Here is a 14,061-nt window from a genome sequence, read left to right on the forward strand (position 1 = left end):
AGACCCAATTAAGCGGGAAACCCAAAATTTGAAAATCAGGTCCAACCAGGGAGAAAGGGGTTTCATTCAGCCACCAATTTTCACGGAGACCTCCAGATCAAAGCAGGCATGGAGGAAACCATAACCCGAATAGTCACGGAGCTCGAAGAACTCCGCCACTCCGACAATCCCTCCGACCCCCAAATCCAACCCATATCCGATTCCACCATCTCCGATCTCCAAACCCTCTTAGACATTGCCCTCTCCGACGATGACCCAGAACTCATGGACCGCCTCCACGACAAGCTCTCTTCCAAGTCCATCTCTCTGTCCAATCTCGTCCGTCCTATCGCCTCCGCCATGGATTTGGGCCGTGCCCATCTCGCTCTATCGGCTTCCAATGTCTACCTCTCTCTTCTCCTCTCTCCCAATTCCCCCGTCTGCACTCTCTTCACTCCCATGGCCTTTCTCTCTCTCCTCCAGTCAATTCGCCGGTCGCTCAAGCATCGTCCTGCCGGTCAACCGAGCCATGGGTCCTACGTTGCCGGTAATAAGAAGAGAAAGGGCCGGGCCATAAATCAGGGTTCGAAGAATTGTGCCAAGAATGCTATTGATGAGGATTGTGAAGGCGAAGAGAGGGAATTTGAAATTCGGGTCTTGTTTACTGTTCTTGAAAGGTTAGAACTTGTAATTGGTTTGATTCATTTGGACCGGTTTCCAGATAGTTTGAAGTCTTTGGTTCAAACTGTGGCTGAAATTCCAGTAATGGGGCTCGAAGTCTGCGGTAATTCAGGTAGCTATAACAAACTAACCGATTTGTGCTCACGGATTTTGCTTAAAGTGTTCATACCTGAGCATGGCGACCAAGCTAACATTGCAGCCGAGGTGTTGAAGTCATTGTCTCCAATGATTCTTCAGTATAAGTTGCAGGTTCGGTTTTTTGCGTTGGGGTTTGTGACGAATCAGATGATGAGTGTGGCTAAAACACTTGAAGGTGTCAAGAAAGCAGTAGTGAATTTTCCAAGGTATTTGGTACAGAAGTCGCCGGAGAAGTCAGAGCCTCGGTCTTTGGCTGTGGAGTCTATAATGGAGGTTGTAAGAGTTATGGAGTTTGAGGACCAAATTGGATTTGTGGATTATGTAGTGAAGATGACTCAAGGTAAGGCGAGCTTGAGGCTCTTGGCGGTTGACCTTATTCTGGCACTAGTGACATCATTGAGAGATACATTGGGATTGAATTCGGAAAGTGAAGTGATTGATTCATTGGGGTTCAAATGCTTGGAGGCTTTGATTCAACGCTGTTCGGATGCAACTGCTGGAATTCGAGGTCGTGCTTTATCAAACTTGTCACATCTGGTGGGCTTGTTGTCAAGTGATGAGAGGGGACGTCATGTGCTGAAACAAGTTATGGGGCTTGGCAATGCAAGTGACCAGAGGCCTGACAGTTGGGTAAATGAAATTTTGATGAAGAGGTGCATGGATGAGAAGGCAGGTGTGAGGAAGGCTGCACTTCTTTTGATTACCAAGTTGATAGCCATTCTAGGCAGTGGCTTTGATGGAGCCTTGCTCAAGACAATGGGAATGGCTTGTTCTGATCCACTTGTTAGCATACGCAAGACGGCAATTTCAGCTCTTTCAGTGGTAAGTTTCCCATTGTTCTTCATCAACCAAATGTTTTGGTTATGGTTTCTAATTGGTTTATATATTTTGTGTAGTTAGTTAATGTTCGAAATTATGAGCATATTACTGGCTTGGAATGCTTTGTTTAGCTTCCCAAGTCCCATAAACCATTAAAAAAATGTATACTTTTGGGAACTTATCTTGAGTTTATCAAAAGGATTGCCATGTTAACTTCCTACCAGCCCCAGGACCACAATTTCTAACTCACAATGGTTCTCTTAGTATATAAACTTTCAGAAATCCGAATTTTTATTTGACAGAAAAGTCTCAATTAAATTTCTGTCAACTGCTTTGTAGAAGCACATCTGTATTTGCTGACAATTTTTTACAAGTCGTTATAATATTCTTTTAGTGTACACTTTTGGCTGATGGGTAAGCTAAACAAATGACATTTTATTGGTTTCAATGAGATACATATCTTCTGAACTAAAGATCAAATCAGATAGATAATGAGAAATATGCTTCATTAAGTTTCTCTTCGTGGAAATTATTTGGCTTGAAAAACCATATGGATGCCTGCCTTAGAGTTAGTGCATATGCTCGTGATCACTTTACGTGTTCTTTTTTACTTGTACATGTAATGGACTTATTTTTGTGCAACTCCTGATATTATTTGTTGGACCTCTGCATTGACCTCTTAGGCCTTCAGAACATTCCTAGATGAAAGGGTGGCAACTGAGTGGCTACATTCTGTTCCACGTTTAATAGCTGATAATGAGTCTAGCATTCAAGAAGAATGTGAGAACTTGTTTCTAGAGCTGGTATTAGAACGGGTATCTACTGTTGATTCGGTTAATTCACTTCATGATGAATCTGTAGCAAAAGGCACAGAAATGGATGTTGATTCGGTGTTTCCTGAAGGTGTTTTGTGTATATTGAAAGAGATTTGCAATGGAGAGGTGACACCTTGGGTGAAGAAAATTTGCACAAACCTGGGAAAGAAGAAACTGATGAAGCCCAAATTTGCTGTTTCACTTCAAAATATCATACGAACATCTGAGTCTCTCTGGCTCAGTCAATCCTTGCCAATAGAGAAATGGACAGCCCCACCTGGTTCTTGGTTTCTTTTATCAGAGGTGTCAGCATACCTTGCAAAAGCAGTGGACTGGGAGTTTCTTCATCATCATTGGCAGCTCTTTGACAACTATGGAGTGGGAGGAGAGGTTCAAAGGCCTACGGCTCAAGGATATGCACATGAAGAGGAAGAGGGTATTGATTCCAATTCCGTTGCTTGGGCGGGGGATCGTGTTTTTCTCCTGCAGACAATTTCTAATGTTTCTGTTGAGCTGCCCTCTGAACTTGCAGCAGACTTAGCTCACAACATGCTTAAAAGAATTCATGAGTTCAACATGCATTCAACAGAGGTAATATCTGCTGGTGTGAGCATATTGTTAAAATGTGCTCCTTTATTTAGTTGCTTTATGTAATGACAGGTTAATGCTCATGTAAAAGCACTTAGAACATTGTGCAAGCGGAAGGCTTCAAACCCAGAGGAGGCTGATGCTCTTGTTGAGAAATGGGTGGACAGGCTCATCACAGAGGCTTCTACGATTTTAGAAAAGTATATTTCGGGTGATTCAGATGCAGTCAGAAAAGCTGACTTCTTTACGCCACCTAGAAGTGAGACTAGAAAGGGCAAGAGAGTATTGGCCATGTCCGGGTCATTGTCAAAAGCAGTCACAGCAGTTTACACCATTGGGTCTGTAGTTATCATTTACCCATCTGCTGATATGACCACTGTCATTCCACTACTGTACACTATCATCACTTCCGGAAATCCTGATCCAAAAGTTAATAAATTAACCGGGCCTGAAGTCTCTCTAAAGCAGACAGCCCCTTCGTTATACATTCAAGCATGGCTGACTTTGGGGAAGATCTGCCTTGCAGATGGAAAAATTGCAAAGAGTTATATTCCGCTGTTTGTGCAGGTATGTTCATTGACTTTGCATTTTTTTCTGTTGTACATTCTTTAAATGCTTTTTGGAAAGAGCTCATGGACACGTGGCCATGAAAAAATGCTTCAGATTTCTAGGGTACCTAAAACCTAGAAACTGTTTTGCTAACAATTGTGCTCACCTGCAGCATACCAGTTTTACACCCTTATCAATTATTCTCACATACATATACTCATATATATGTATATTAGTCATATCTGCGTGTGTCAGCAGTTTCAAAATTGTTCATTCTTAAATTCTTTGCTTCTTGTGTCTATATAAGTAATTGAGTTCCAAACCTCACAACATTTTATAGGAACTTCAAAAGAGTGATTGTGCTGCACTCCGCAACAATCTGATAGTGGTGATGGCAGATTTTTGTGTTCGCTACACTGCTTTAGTTGATAGGTAAGACCTGTGAAACTGTACCTTAAAAAACTTGAGTAATATCTTTGACATTTACCTTTGAAACTTTATTGTTTGCTTTATAAGTTTCTCAATAGTTTTTCTTGAATCAACAGTTATATACCAAAGATCACAAAGTGTCTCCGTGATCCATGCGAACTTGTAAGAAGGCAGACATTTATACTTCTCTCGAGATTATTGCAGGTATATGTTGGTTCTGCGTCTTACATTTCCATTTTGATTGAAATCTAAGCATATAACTAATTCCGTGTTTTATTCTGTGCTGGCATATTCAGAGGGATTACGTGAAGTGGAGAGGTGTTATGTTCCTCAGATTTCTCTTGTCAATTGTTGATGAGTCAGAAAAGATAAGGCAGCTTTCCAGTTTTCTGTTTAACAATATTCTGAAAGGTTAAAAGGCTTTCTCTCACTAATCAAATTTCCAGTTGTGAAATTGCGGATGTGTTTGTCAATGAGATTTGACCATTCTGTATGATTTTTTGTCTTTCAGTGAAGGCACCTCTTCTAGGATATAACAGTTTTGTAGAAGCAATATTTGTTCTGAATGATTGCCATGCCCACAATGGACACAGTAATGCTCAAGTATCACGAGCAGAGAGCCGACTTTTTTCCATCAGGTAAGGTGTGTCTATCATCAATTGAAAGTATGAAACTATGAAAATGAGATTATCTTAAATATAGTCCATGTTATTGTCCCCAGGGGGAATGATGAAAATTCGAGGTCTAAAAGAATGCAGATCTATGTTACTTTGCTAAAACAAATGGCTCCAGAGCACTTATTGGCTACCTTTGCAAAGTTATGCGCAGAGATTCTCGCTGCAGCATCCGACGGTATGCTCAATGCAGATGATGTTACCGGACAATCTGTTCTGAAGGTATTTGCTGCCTCACATGTTCAAAAACTTCTTTCATATTTCTCCGTTTGTCTGGAATATGTATAACTGTAATACGTTATACTGACACATTTGTGTATGTAATGGAACTTATACATTCTGTGTCCTTCCAGCTTAACCTTTTGACTCTTTTTATTGAGTTTCTTAGTAACATATTTCTAGATTTCTGATTGATCTCCTTTTTTATACGTGCTTTCTTAATTTTGAGAGCAGGATGCTTTCCAAATTCTTGCCTGCAAAGAGATCCGAATCCCATCCAACCGCGGATCATCAACTGACACTGGAGAAATGGACGAAGATGGTGGTGATAACAGTGGGGCATCTGCTAAGGGAAGGATAACTCAAGCAGTCAAAAAGGGGCTCATCCAAAACACAGTACCCATCTTTATAGAGCTGAAACGGCTACTGGAAAGCAAAAACAGCCCCCTCATCGGCTCTCTCATGGAATGCCTCCGAATCATTCTCAAGGATTACAAAAATGAGATCGAAGACATATTAGTCGCTGACAAGCAGCTCCAGAAGGAGCTCGTATATGATATGCAGAAGTACGAAGCATCAAAGGCCAAAACAACAGCTGCAGAGGCTGTTGCCATCAGCAAAAAAGCAATCAGCTTCAACTCCCCCGGCATGTCTAAGATTGCTAGCGTGAGACATGCACAAAACCAGTTCAGTAGCAAAATGCAAGGCGACACACAACTGGCTTCTGCAATGGCAGATGCTGCTGCTGAAGCCACCGCACGGTCAGTGCTGAAGGAAGTGAACAGGGGGCTGCAGTCGCCCCCTCTTAGCGTGCTGAGCGTGCCTAAACTCAAGACATGCGAAGGAGGACGCAGCGCTCGCAGTGACCGGCCCTTAGATGTGTTAGAATCTGTGAGGAGAAGGCAGAATTTTGACTTTGATGAAGTGAACTAAATTAGGACACCAGCCCATGAAATAAAAGGCTGCTAAAGTTGATGTTTTACGTTTTTTTATTTTTTTTGGTCTTTGTACTTCAATGTAAATATAAACAAGATTGATTCAATTAAAAAGTTGGATTATGAATAAATCCTAATCAACGTAAAATCAGTTTTTTTATCCCACTTGCGAATTGCTTCCGGTTGATTGCTTCCGTTTGTTTGAATTCTCTTTCTAGTTTCTCATCTTCTCGACGTGCAAGTTCTATTGCCATTCTCCTTTTATTCTAAACGACGGGTCAACTATTATAACTTCGTCTATTCCATTCTTAAATCAGCAACTACCGTTGCACCAACAACACTCTATTTCTCCCTCAATCTCCAACCTATTCCTCCATCTCTAAAACCAACCAAATCCTGGTTTGGGAGGAAATTCACCTCAACTCCAATTTTTCACCTTCAATTATATAAAGGATTCAAGATAAGTTTTTTAAAAGTGTGAAATTGAGAAATTTCAAATTAGAGTGTTTGATTGTTGAATTAGAAGTCTGAATTTACCTAATTAAGGATCAGAATTCTTTCGAGAGAGAAATAATTTTTTATATTACCGGATTTTAGAATCTGAAAATTTTAATTCGATATCAATGTACAATTTGTTTGAACCGAAAATTTCGACTCACTTCGATTTTTGGAAGACCCTAGACCTAGTCAAAAAAAGAAAAAAGGTGAAGACCCTATTTAACCCAACCCTGGATTTTGGCCGAAAAAAAAAAAAAAGAAAAAGAAAAGAGGAAGACCTAATTCAAGTCCTTCTGCACCATGTACCTACGTGGCGTGGTCTGATTGGACGGATGAGCATTCATGGTGGCAATCAAATGAGACTCGCTGTTGAGCCACTGCTCTGCTGTTCGTGTCCCAAACTCGAAACCTTGTCTCTCACACGAATTCAAGCACTCACCTTTCGAGGTTTCGATCCATTTATCAGGTAATTTTTTCATCAATTAAAACCCTAATTTTGTTTCAATCTCTGTATATGTATGTCTGCATCAGAATCTAATCTGCATTATTCCCTTTATTTAGGACGAATTGAATTCACGGACTGGATAATCGGAACCGAAAGCCCCATTTGTGGATTCGAATTGAGATTGGAATTTGCCCAATTCGAGCGCTGGTTTGTCCATGCTGGCATTTATTGTTCTTGTTATCGAGTTTTGGGAATTGGGTTTTGTTGAATTGCTGAATTAGCAGTAGGTTTTTGACAATGGAAGGTAATAAGGATGAGGCTTTGAGGTGTGTTCGGATCGCCGAAGAAGCAATTGCTTCCGGCAACAAAGGGCGTGCCTTTAAATTTATTAAGATTGCACAACGGCTTAATCAGAATTTGCAAGTTGATGAACTTTTGGCTGCGTGTGAGGCAATTAATTCGGGGTCTTCCGCGTCTTCTGTTGATGAGAAGGGTGCTGGTGAGATTAGGAATGAGCCGGGTGTGGAGAAATTGGGCCGCGGTTTGAATGGGGAAGTTAGTTATACCGAAGAGCATGTTCAGTTGGTTAGGAAGATTAAGAGAAACAAAGACTATTACGAAATTCTTGGCGTGGAGAAGACTTGCTCGGTCGAGGACATTAGGAAGGCTTATAGGAAGTTGTCATTGAAAGTTCATCCTGATAAGAACAAGGCTCCCGGTTCAGAAGAAGCGTTTAAGATAGTAAGCAAGGCTTTCAAGTGTTTGAGTGATGGGGATTCAAGGAGGCAGTATGATCAGACTGGATTGGTTGATGAATTTGAGTACAACCAGCAGCACAATAATACGAGGAGAAGGAGGAGGAGAGGTGGGAATGACTTTTTTGACGATGATTTTGACCCCGATGACATATTCAGGGCGTTCTTTGGTCGATCAGACATGTTTCGGTCAAGTCATGTTTATAGGACTAGTAGAACAGCTGGTCATCAGAGGGAGGAGTCTCAGGGAGGGGGACCTAACATCATGCTTCTTCTTCAAATATTACCTTTCTTGGTAATTTTGTTGTTGGCATATCTGCCCTTTTCAGAGCCCGTCTACTCTTTGCAGAAGATTTATAACTACCAGATTCCCAAGACGACAGAGAAATATGGAGTGGAATTTTTTGTTAAATCGCAAGCATTTGATGAGAGTTATCCCATTGGAAGTGCTGGTCGAGTTAACATTGAGAGCAGTGTTATCAAGGATTACAAAAATGTGCTTGCACACTACTGTCGGGTTGAGCTTCAAAGACGCCACTGGAGTAAGAATCTGCCTACTCCTCACTGCGACAAACTAAATAAGATTGGAGTAGCATGAAGGTAAGTTGTGATATTTTCTCAAAAAAAGAGATCTGTAACTTTTACTTGTTCGTTGTGTCAAATGGTGCCAATGTTTTCTGTTCATTGTGTCCTTGATAAAAACGTGTCTTCCACTTTCCTAACCTTAGGTTTTCCTAACCTATTGTATGAATTGCATGATCCTGCAAGGGAGTTTAACGTTGCTCTTTCCTCTTGGTGCTATGTGTGTTTTCAGCACAAATTCATATTCAGCACAAGTTACTGACCCCTACTTATTTCTCAGCAACTGTAAAGTTGTCAAATTTAAGTCCTTTGAAGCATAAGTTGTGGACAATACCTAAGTTGCAGGGCCAAACACGAAAAGCAGTTTTCCGTGTGTGAGTACTCTTTGAGTGCTTTCATTTTAGTGTAGAACTGTATATGCTTCCCAGCCTTGTTTCTACCCCTGGCCAAAAAAGTTAATTTGAATCCAAGTGTCCTGTTTCTTTGTTGGTTGGTAATTTGGTATCATATTTCAAGTTAACCATTTTAACGACATTCTGTATTTGATTTTTTATCAAGCAGAGGCTATATGGCTGAAGTGGATGTTGAGTGCCACTATGTTGAGCCTAGACTTCAAAGTTCAGAGGGTTGATATTGTAAATGCTCCGGTTGACTTCTTTGAAAGTAACCAAGGATTGCTTATCCTCTCCAATATGACTTGCTGGCCATACAGCTGTTCAGGAATGACGTCCAGGAAAGTGGTAGCGAGGGTTTTCAGCACCCTAATGGCATATCATTTGGCTAGAAATAATAGTGTACACAACTCTTGAAATTACCTGGAAGGTCAATACTAGTTACGAAAGTTTATGAAAAGTTGAGCAAGAGGTTTGTGATTGTGATTATTTTCGCTTTATAACACTACATTTTCCATGTATTCTTTCTATCAGACTATGCGGTTGCTGTTTACAGTTTTGTTTTATTTGGTTCAGATACTAAGCATGTCTATATGCAAGTAGCGAGCCGTGCAGCTTAAGCATCAGCCCTTATCGTTCGTTATTTGTTGTTTCGAAGAATTTATCTCGTTTCTTAGCTGACTGTTAAGCATATCTTGTCCTTGACCAATGCATATAGTATGGAGGAAACTATGTTGCTTTGATTTAGCTCTATTGTCTTATGTCAGTGTCTTGATTTTCAATAGAGTTGTTAGAGAACAGTTTAATCCTCAGTGTCGCAGACTCCCAGCTCCATGTACCTCATAGACGAGTCCTTGTCCTCCGAGGATACATGTGATGTATATCGCTAGAGTCTGCTTGCCTCGGAGTCGTTCAGGGTATCAAAACAGAAGGGCACTGGTGTCCTATGGATGAGTTAAAGAACATCTCTAATGGGAATATAGGATATCTTTACAGTTTTAGTTTTGAATGAAAATGCATGGTTGCTCCTGTTCATTCCAACTTCATGAGATGTTCAATATCACAAATTGAGATACCTTCCTAACTGACTTCTTTTACTGTGCTCGGGTCATCCGTCTAAGCAGGGGCGGACGCACGTTAGGGCAAGAATGGGCAGCTTCCCGTTCGGAGGCCGAAGTTCGACCATTCATTCGATTAAGGGTCTTTGGGTCTGAATTCCGTTCACATGCCTTTGTAATGTTTATATGATACATTTCTAATCTTTCACATATAACATTTTGTCAGCTGTTCATTATTAACTTGATATCAATCCCTTGGCACTTGAAAATTTGTTTCTCAAATATGTCATCGACACAACCCAAAAGGAGAAGTGGGCCATGAGGAGTGAGAGGTGGCATTGCTGGGTGGCTGTTCTCTGTGTGTTTTTTTTTTTTAAGTTAAAAAAAAAAGTTTTATGATTAAGCCATGTGTCGTCGTTTGGTTAAATAAGTGGATTCACTTGTGTGTCACATCAGCACTCTAACAAAAAAAATTGACATAAAATTAAGGGAAGGACCAGAATAATTTGTAAAGCCATTTTTCAAGGCCAAATTGATGAATTTCCTATTTCATAGACTATTTAATTGGAATGGTCAATTTTAGAGACCAACCGTAGTAAAACTCACTTAACTATAGTTGGGTTTTTATCACAAATGGTCATTGAAATTGAAAATCAATAAATGTAGTCCTTGAAAATAAGTGTTGCAAATCAATGTGGTCATTCCTTCAAAATTATGTTAAAAATTCAATTAAGTGCTGATGTGGTACATAAATGAGTCTCATAAGTCTTTTTTTCTCATAAATGGTCTTTGAAATTGACCCGTGACATCAAAATAGTCCTTGAAATTGAACTACGACATTAAAATGGTCCATGAAATTGAAAATCGATCAATATAGTCCCTCAAGTAAGTGTCCCAAATCAATGTAGTCATTCCGTCACAATTCTATCAAAAATTCTATTATGTGCTTGACACGCCCCAACCTTGATATTTTCACATACCAGGGTAGGCACGTGTTGGCCAACACCCGAGGGTGACAAATCCATTTTGAACATGCTTACCAATAAAAGATATGTAATTAGCAAGATTAAGAATAATATGAAAGTAGGATTGTGTTCATAGCATTTTGAACATGCTTACCAAAGTAGGATCGTGTTCAGAGCATACAACTAACTAAGAATAATATGAAAGAATTACTAAGAAAAGATACGAACAAGGGAATGAGACTTGTACCACGAAGACTCTAAGATACCTATGTTGAAATGTCCTGATGTCGGGATCATGTGCCTCAATCTTAACTCTTGAGGGGGGGCAAAACCAGAAAAGGTGAGTGAACCAAAGTTTATAATAATAATACTAGTAATAGGAAAACCATTTTCTTTGTGAACATACTAACCCCCTGTTTTGAAAACATATATAATACTACATATAGGTTTTATAAAAACCCTAGCATGCCACGCAAAACCTTCGTAAAACATGTACATGTAAAACCATGCTCAATAATGCTGAAAACATCGCCCGAAGGCAAATCCATAAATCTCATAAGTGAAGTACTCAACTAGGGGTATCATAGTCGCTCGAAGGCGGTACATGTCCATCACCCGAAGGTGAAGCTGTATACCTTGTCCATCACCCAAAGGTGCAGCGGAATAACCTGTCCATCACCCGCAGGTGAAGCTGAATCAAATAGCATAACATCCACACCAACACTAGTAGTGGCTAGTGAAGCTGTCCGACACTGCTTTCGACGGTGAAGCTGTGGGTATATAATATATCATATCTCACTCCTCCATCATTTGTGTCCTATGGCCATAGACATAATACTTGTGGTGTGCAGATGTGCCGTATGATAACCCACTAGGTAAGCACAAAAAACATATCTCAAAATCCCACGTCTAATCTGGAGCTCGAAAGCTCAAAGTCTAATCTTATAAATCATAGAAACTTTCTAGCTCAATTCATCAATATAAATCTAATGAATCCATATCCGTAAATCCATCATATAAATCATAATCGAAATCCATAGAAATCCATATACCCAAATCCAATAATTCATATCTGCTCGTAAAAACATAATTTTCAATAAATCATAATATTTCGTAAAGCAACTTAATTAAATCATGAATTCTATATAAACCATAATTATAGAAATCCATAAAACATAATATAAAACATATTAAACGCATGAAATATGAAATGCATGCTAGGCTAAGATTTTATAAAAATATATAAGTTATGAAGGGGTCCACTCACTGATTTTATTGCCCGAGAACCGCTCGAACTAGCGAGGATGATGTCACTTCCCTGCAACGCGCCTAAACACAATTAGGGAATTTTTAGTAAAACTATACTAAAATGTTATAATTTGGGAAAACGGATGGCAGATTCGGATTCGGCACGTTGAGGAACCTCGGGTTTTTCCTCCACACGCCACTGCGCGTGGCGGTTGGCCGCCTCGACTCGCTGAAAAATCCAACAACTCCAAAAATTCCCAAATTTTACATGAATGAAGATCTAGATGAGAGAAACAACTTTCATACTTGAGGCCAAGGCCAATTTGGTCGGAAAAATCCCTAATTTCACTAAAACCCTTCGAAACCCTAAATTTGGGTGTGCTTTAATTTGACTCCTCTGGTGCTCCGCTGCCTCTATGGTTGGTTGGGGTTTGTTCATGGGTTCAAGGAGAGTCTAATGGTGGTAAAGATTGATAGAAATCGTTTCACAAATGGTGATTCAAGGTCGACCCACCCAAACCCATCGGTGGGTTTTCTCACCACATTGGGGCTAAATTTTGTCGGGTTTGGTTAGAATTAGGTGATGGCGTGTTGTGATGAGGTTTGGTGGTGATGGAAGGTTGAAGAAAGTCGGAAAATTGGGCGGAAAACCATCGGGAAACTTCAAGGAGATCGGGTCATCATGCGGGTTAAGAGGAACCTGACCGATTTCCTCTATCTCTTTTTCCTTCATTTCCCTTCTTGCTCTCTTTCTTCCCATTGATCACTCACTCGTCTCTCTTCACCAGATTGGGCAGCGCCCATCCTCCTTCCTCTCCTTTATCTTTATCTCCATCGCCCATCTTTTCTTCCCTTTAATCTAGACCACACACATGGCTTTCCAGATTTTGCTCCAAAAATCTAGAGTATTCCAGAAAATAATAAATTTACAATTTTGCTCTCGACTTCATTCGTTAATAACTCTTTCGTTATAACTCCAAATTAAAAAAATTACACAAGTTTAATTAAATTTAAAAAAAAATTACAAATACGTTTAATAATTTAATAGTTAATAAAAAGTTATGAACCCAAAAACCCAGTCCTGCAATCACCTCCGATCTCAGTCCACATTTCTCTACCTCCTTTGTTGTCTATTCTCTAAAAAAAAAATCTCAATACACTAATCTTTACACGCTTCGACATCTTTCACCGAATTGAACCTAGATTGCGATCACCTTTGGTGAGGGTCAATTTCATTGTGCAACCTAGATCAACACACTTTGACACTCTATTCGTTGTAGGTCCAACGATAAGAAAAAAATTATATTGTGCAAAAAGACATTTAGCAACTATGTTAATTAAATATTAAATCTACATCAGCACATAACAAATTTTTTTACAGAATTGTGACGGAATGATCATATTGATTTGTGACACCTATTTTCAAGGACAACATTCATCGATTTTCAATTTTAGTGACCATGGTGTGGGTCAATTTCAGGGACCATCTTAATGATATGAGTCAATTTCAAGAACTATTTGTGATTTAAAAAAAAAACCCATAAATCTTGTGGGATCCATTTATATGCCACATCAACACTTAACGAAATTTTTAACAGCATTGTGACGGAATAACCATATTAATTTACGACACCTATTTTCAAGGATTACATTTATTGATTTTCAATTTCAAAAACCATCTAGATGATGACGATAATTTTCAGGAACCATTTGTAATAAAAACCTATTATAATTTAGTTCAAAGAAGGAATGATCTTTTGCTTCTTTCCCCACCAATTTTGAATTTCGTATCACGTTCCACTTCACTTTCTTCAGGATCTCAGATTCACAAAGATCCCCATTTCTTCACTACTTAATTTATTGATATATTAAAAACTAATGAACTTAAAAAGAAAATCATCAATCTTGAGCCCAATGCATTCAAAACTAAAAGAGATGAGATCAAACGGAGCGTCCACGAACACGCGTGAGAGAAAGAACAATTGAGGTAATTTCTTTCCACCATTTATCACCTTTGAACACAATTTTTTAGCCGAACGATTGAACAAATCCAATAAAAATCAAGAACCAAAATTAAAAGGGAGTTTAAAACGTAAAAATGAATGTACAGAAATCATTTCCTTCAACACGTAAGTACAAGTCGCAAAGAGAAGCTTAAAACAAAGGACGAAAAGTAAAGTACGGAGCTAAAGACGGCACCACGGGCAATCCCCGGTCGAGAACGAGGAGACGAAGGAGCCGCTATTGGGACAGGAATTGAATGATGATCACGAGGAGAATAATGAGGAGAAG

The 14,061-nt window shown here is 39.5% G+C and overlaps 2 protein-coding genes across 3 annotated transcripts; both read left to right on the top strand.

Annotated features, from left to right (window-relative positions):
- On the top strand, positions 1-5,848 carry LOC137732542 (condensin-2 complex subunit CAP-D3). The gene is made up of 9 exons (XM_068471863.1): positions 1-1,620; positions 2,301-3,023; positions 3,093-3,587; positions 3,910-4,001; positions 4,115-4,202; positions 4,295-4,409; positions 4,510-4,636; positions 4,720-4,894; positions 5,126-5,848. Exons 1-9 carry the CDS (start codon positions 109-111, stop codon positions 5,822-5,824), a joined length of 4,026 nt encoding a protein of 1,341 aa, XP_068327964.1. The 5' UTR covers positions 1-108; the 3' UTR covers positions 5,825-5,848.
- A 763-nt stretch (positions 5,849-6,611) lies between these two features.
- LOC137731673 (chaperone protein dnaJ 49-like) lies at positions 6,612-9,772 on the top strand. 2 transcript variants are annotated; one of them, XR_011068281.1, is made up of 4 exons: positions 6,612-6,790; positions 6,886-8,124; positions 8,668-8,970; positions 9,623-9,772. XR_011068281.1 is itself a non-coding variant. In XM_068470854.1 (3 exons), the coding sequence occupies exon 2, from the start codon at positions 7,067-7,069 to the stop codon at positions 8,120-8,122; it is 1,056 nt and encodes a 351-aa protein (XP_068326955.1). In that variant the 5' UTR covers positions 6,612-6,790; positions 6,886-7,066; the 3' UTR covers positions 8,123-8,124; positions 8,668-9,064. The 2 variants fall into 2 exon arrangements, 1 of the variants encoding a protein (XP_068326955.1); XM_068470854.1 differs by lacking the exon at positions 9,623-9,772 and having other exon boundaries at positions 8,668-9,064.
- The last annotated feature ends 4,289 nt before the right edge of the window (positions 9,773-14,061 follow it).

Source organism: Pyrus communis, chromosome 4 (assembly GCF_963583255.1).
Source record: "Pyrus communis chromosome 4, drPyrComm1.1, whole genome shotgun sequence".
Taxonomy (NCBI): domain Eukaryota; kingdom Viridiplantae; phylum Streptophyta; class Magnoliopsida; order Rosales; family Rosaceae; genus Pyrus; species Pyrus communis.

What these genes read in the sequence shown, in the direction of transcription:
- LOC137732542 (XM_068471863.1), top strand. Translation starts at nt 109, where the DNA reads ATGGAGGAAACCATAACCCGAATAGTCACGGAGCTCGAAGAACTCCGC. An exon ending in CAATTTCAGCTCTTTCAGTG is followed by an intron (nt 1,621 to 2,300) that starts GTAAGTTTCCCA and finishes TTGACCTCTTAG; the next exon opens with GCCTTCAGAACATTCCTAGA. An exon ending in GTTTAACAATATTCTGAAAG is followed by an intron (nt 4,410 to 4,509) that starts GTTAAAAGGCTT and finishes TTTGTCTTTCAG; the next exon opens with TGAAGGCACCTCTTCTAGGA.
- LOC137731673 (XM_068470854.1), top strand. Translation starts at nt 7,067, where the DNA reads ATGGAAGGTAATAAGGATGAGGCTTTGAGGTGTGTTCGGATCGCCGAA.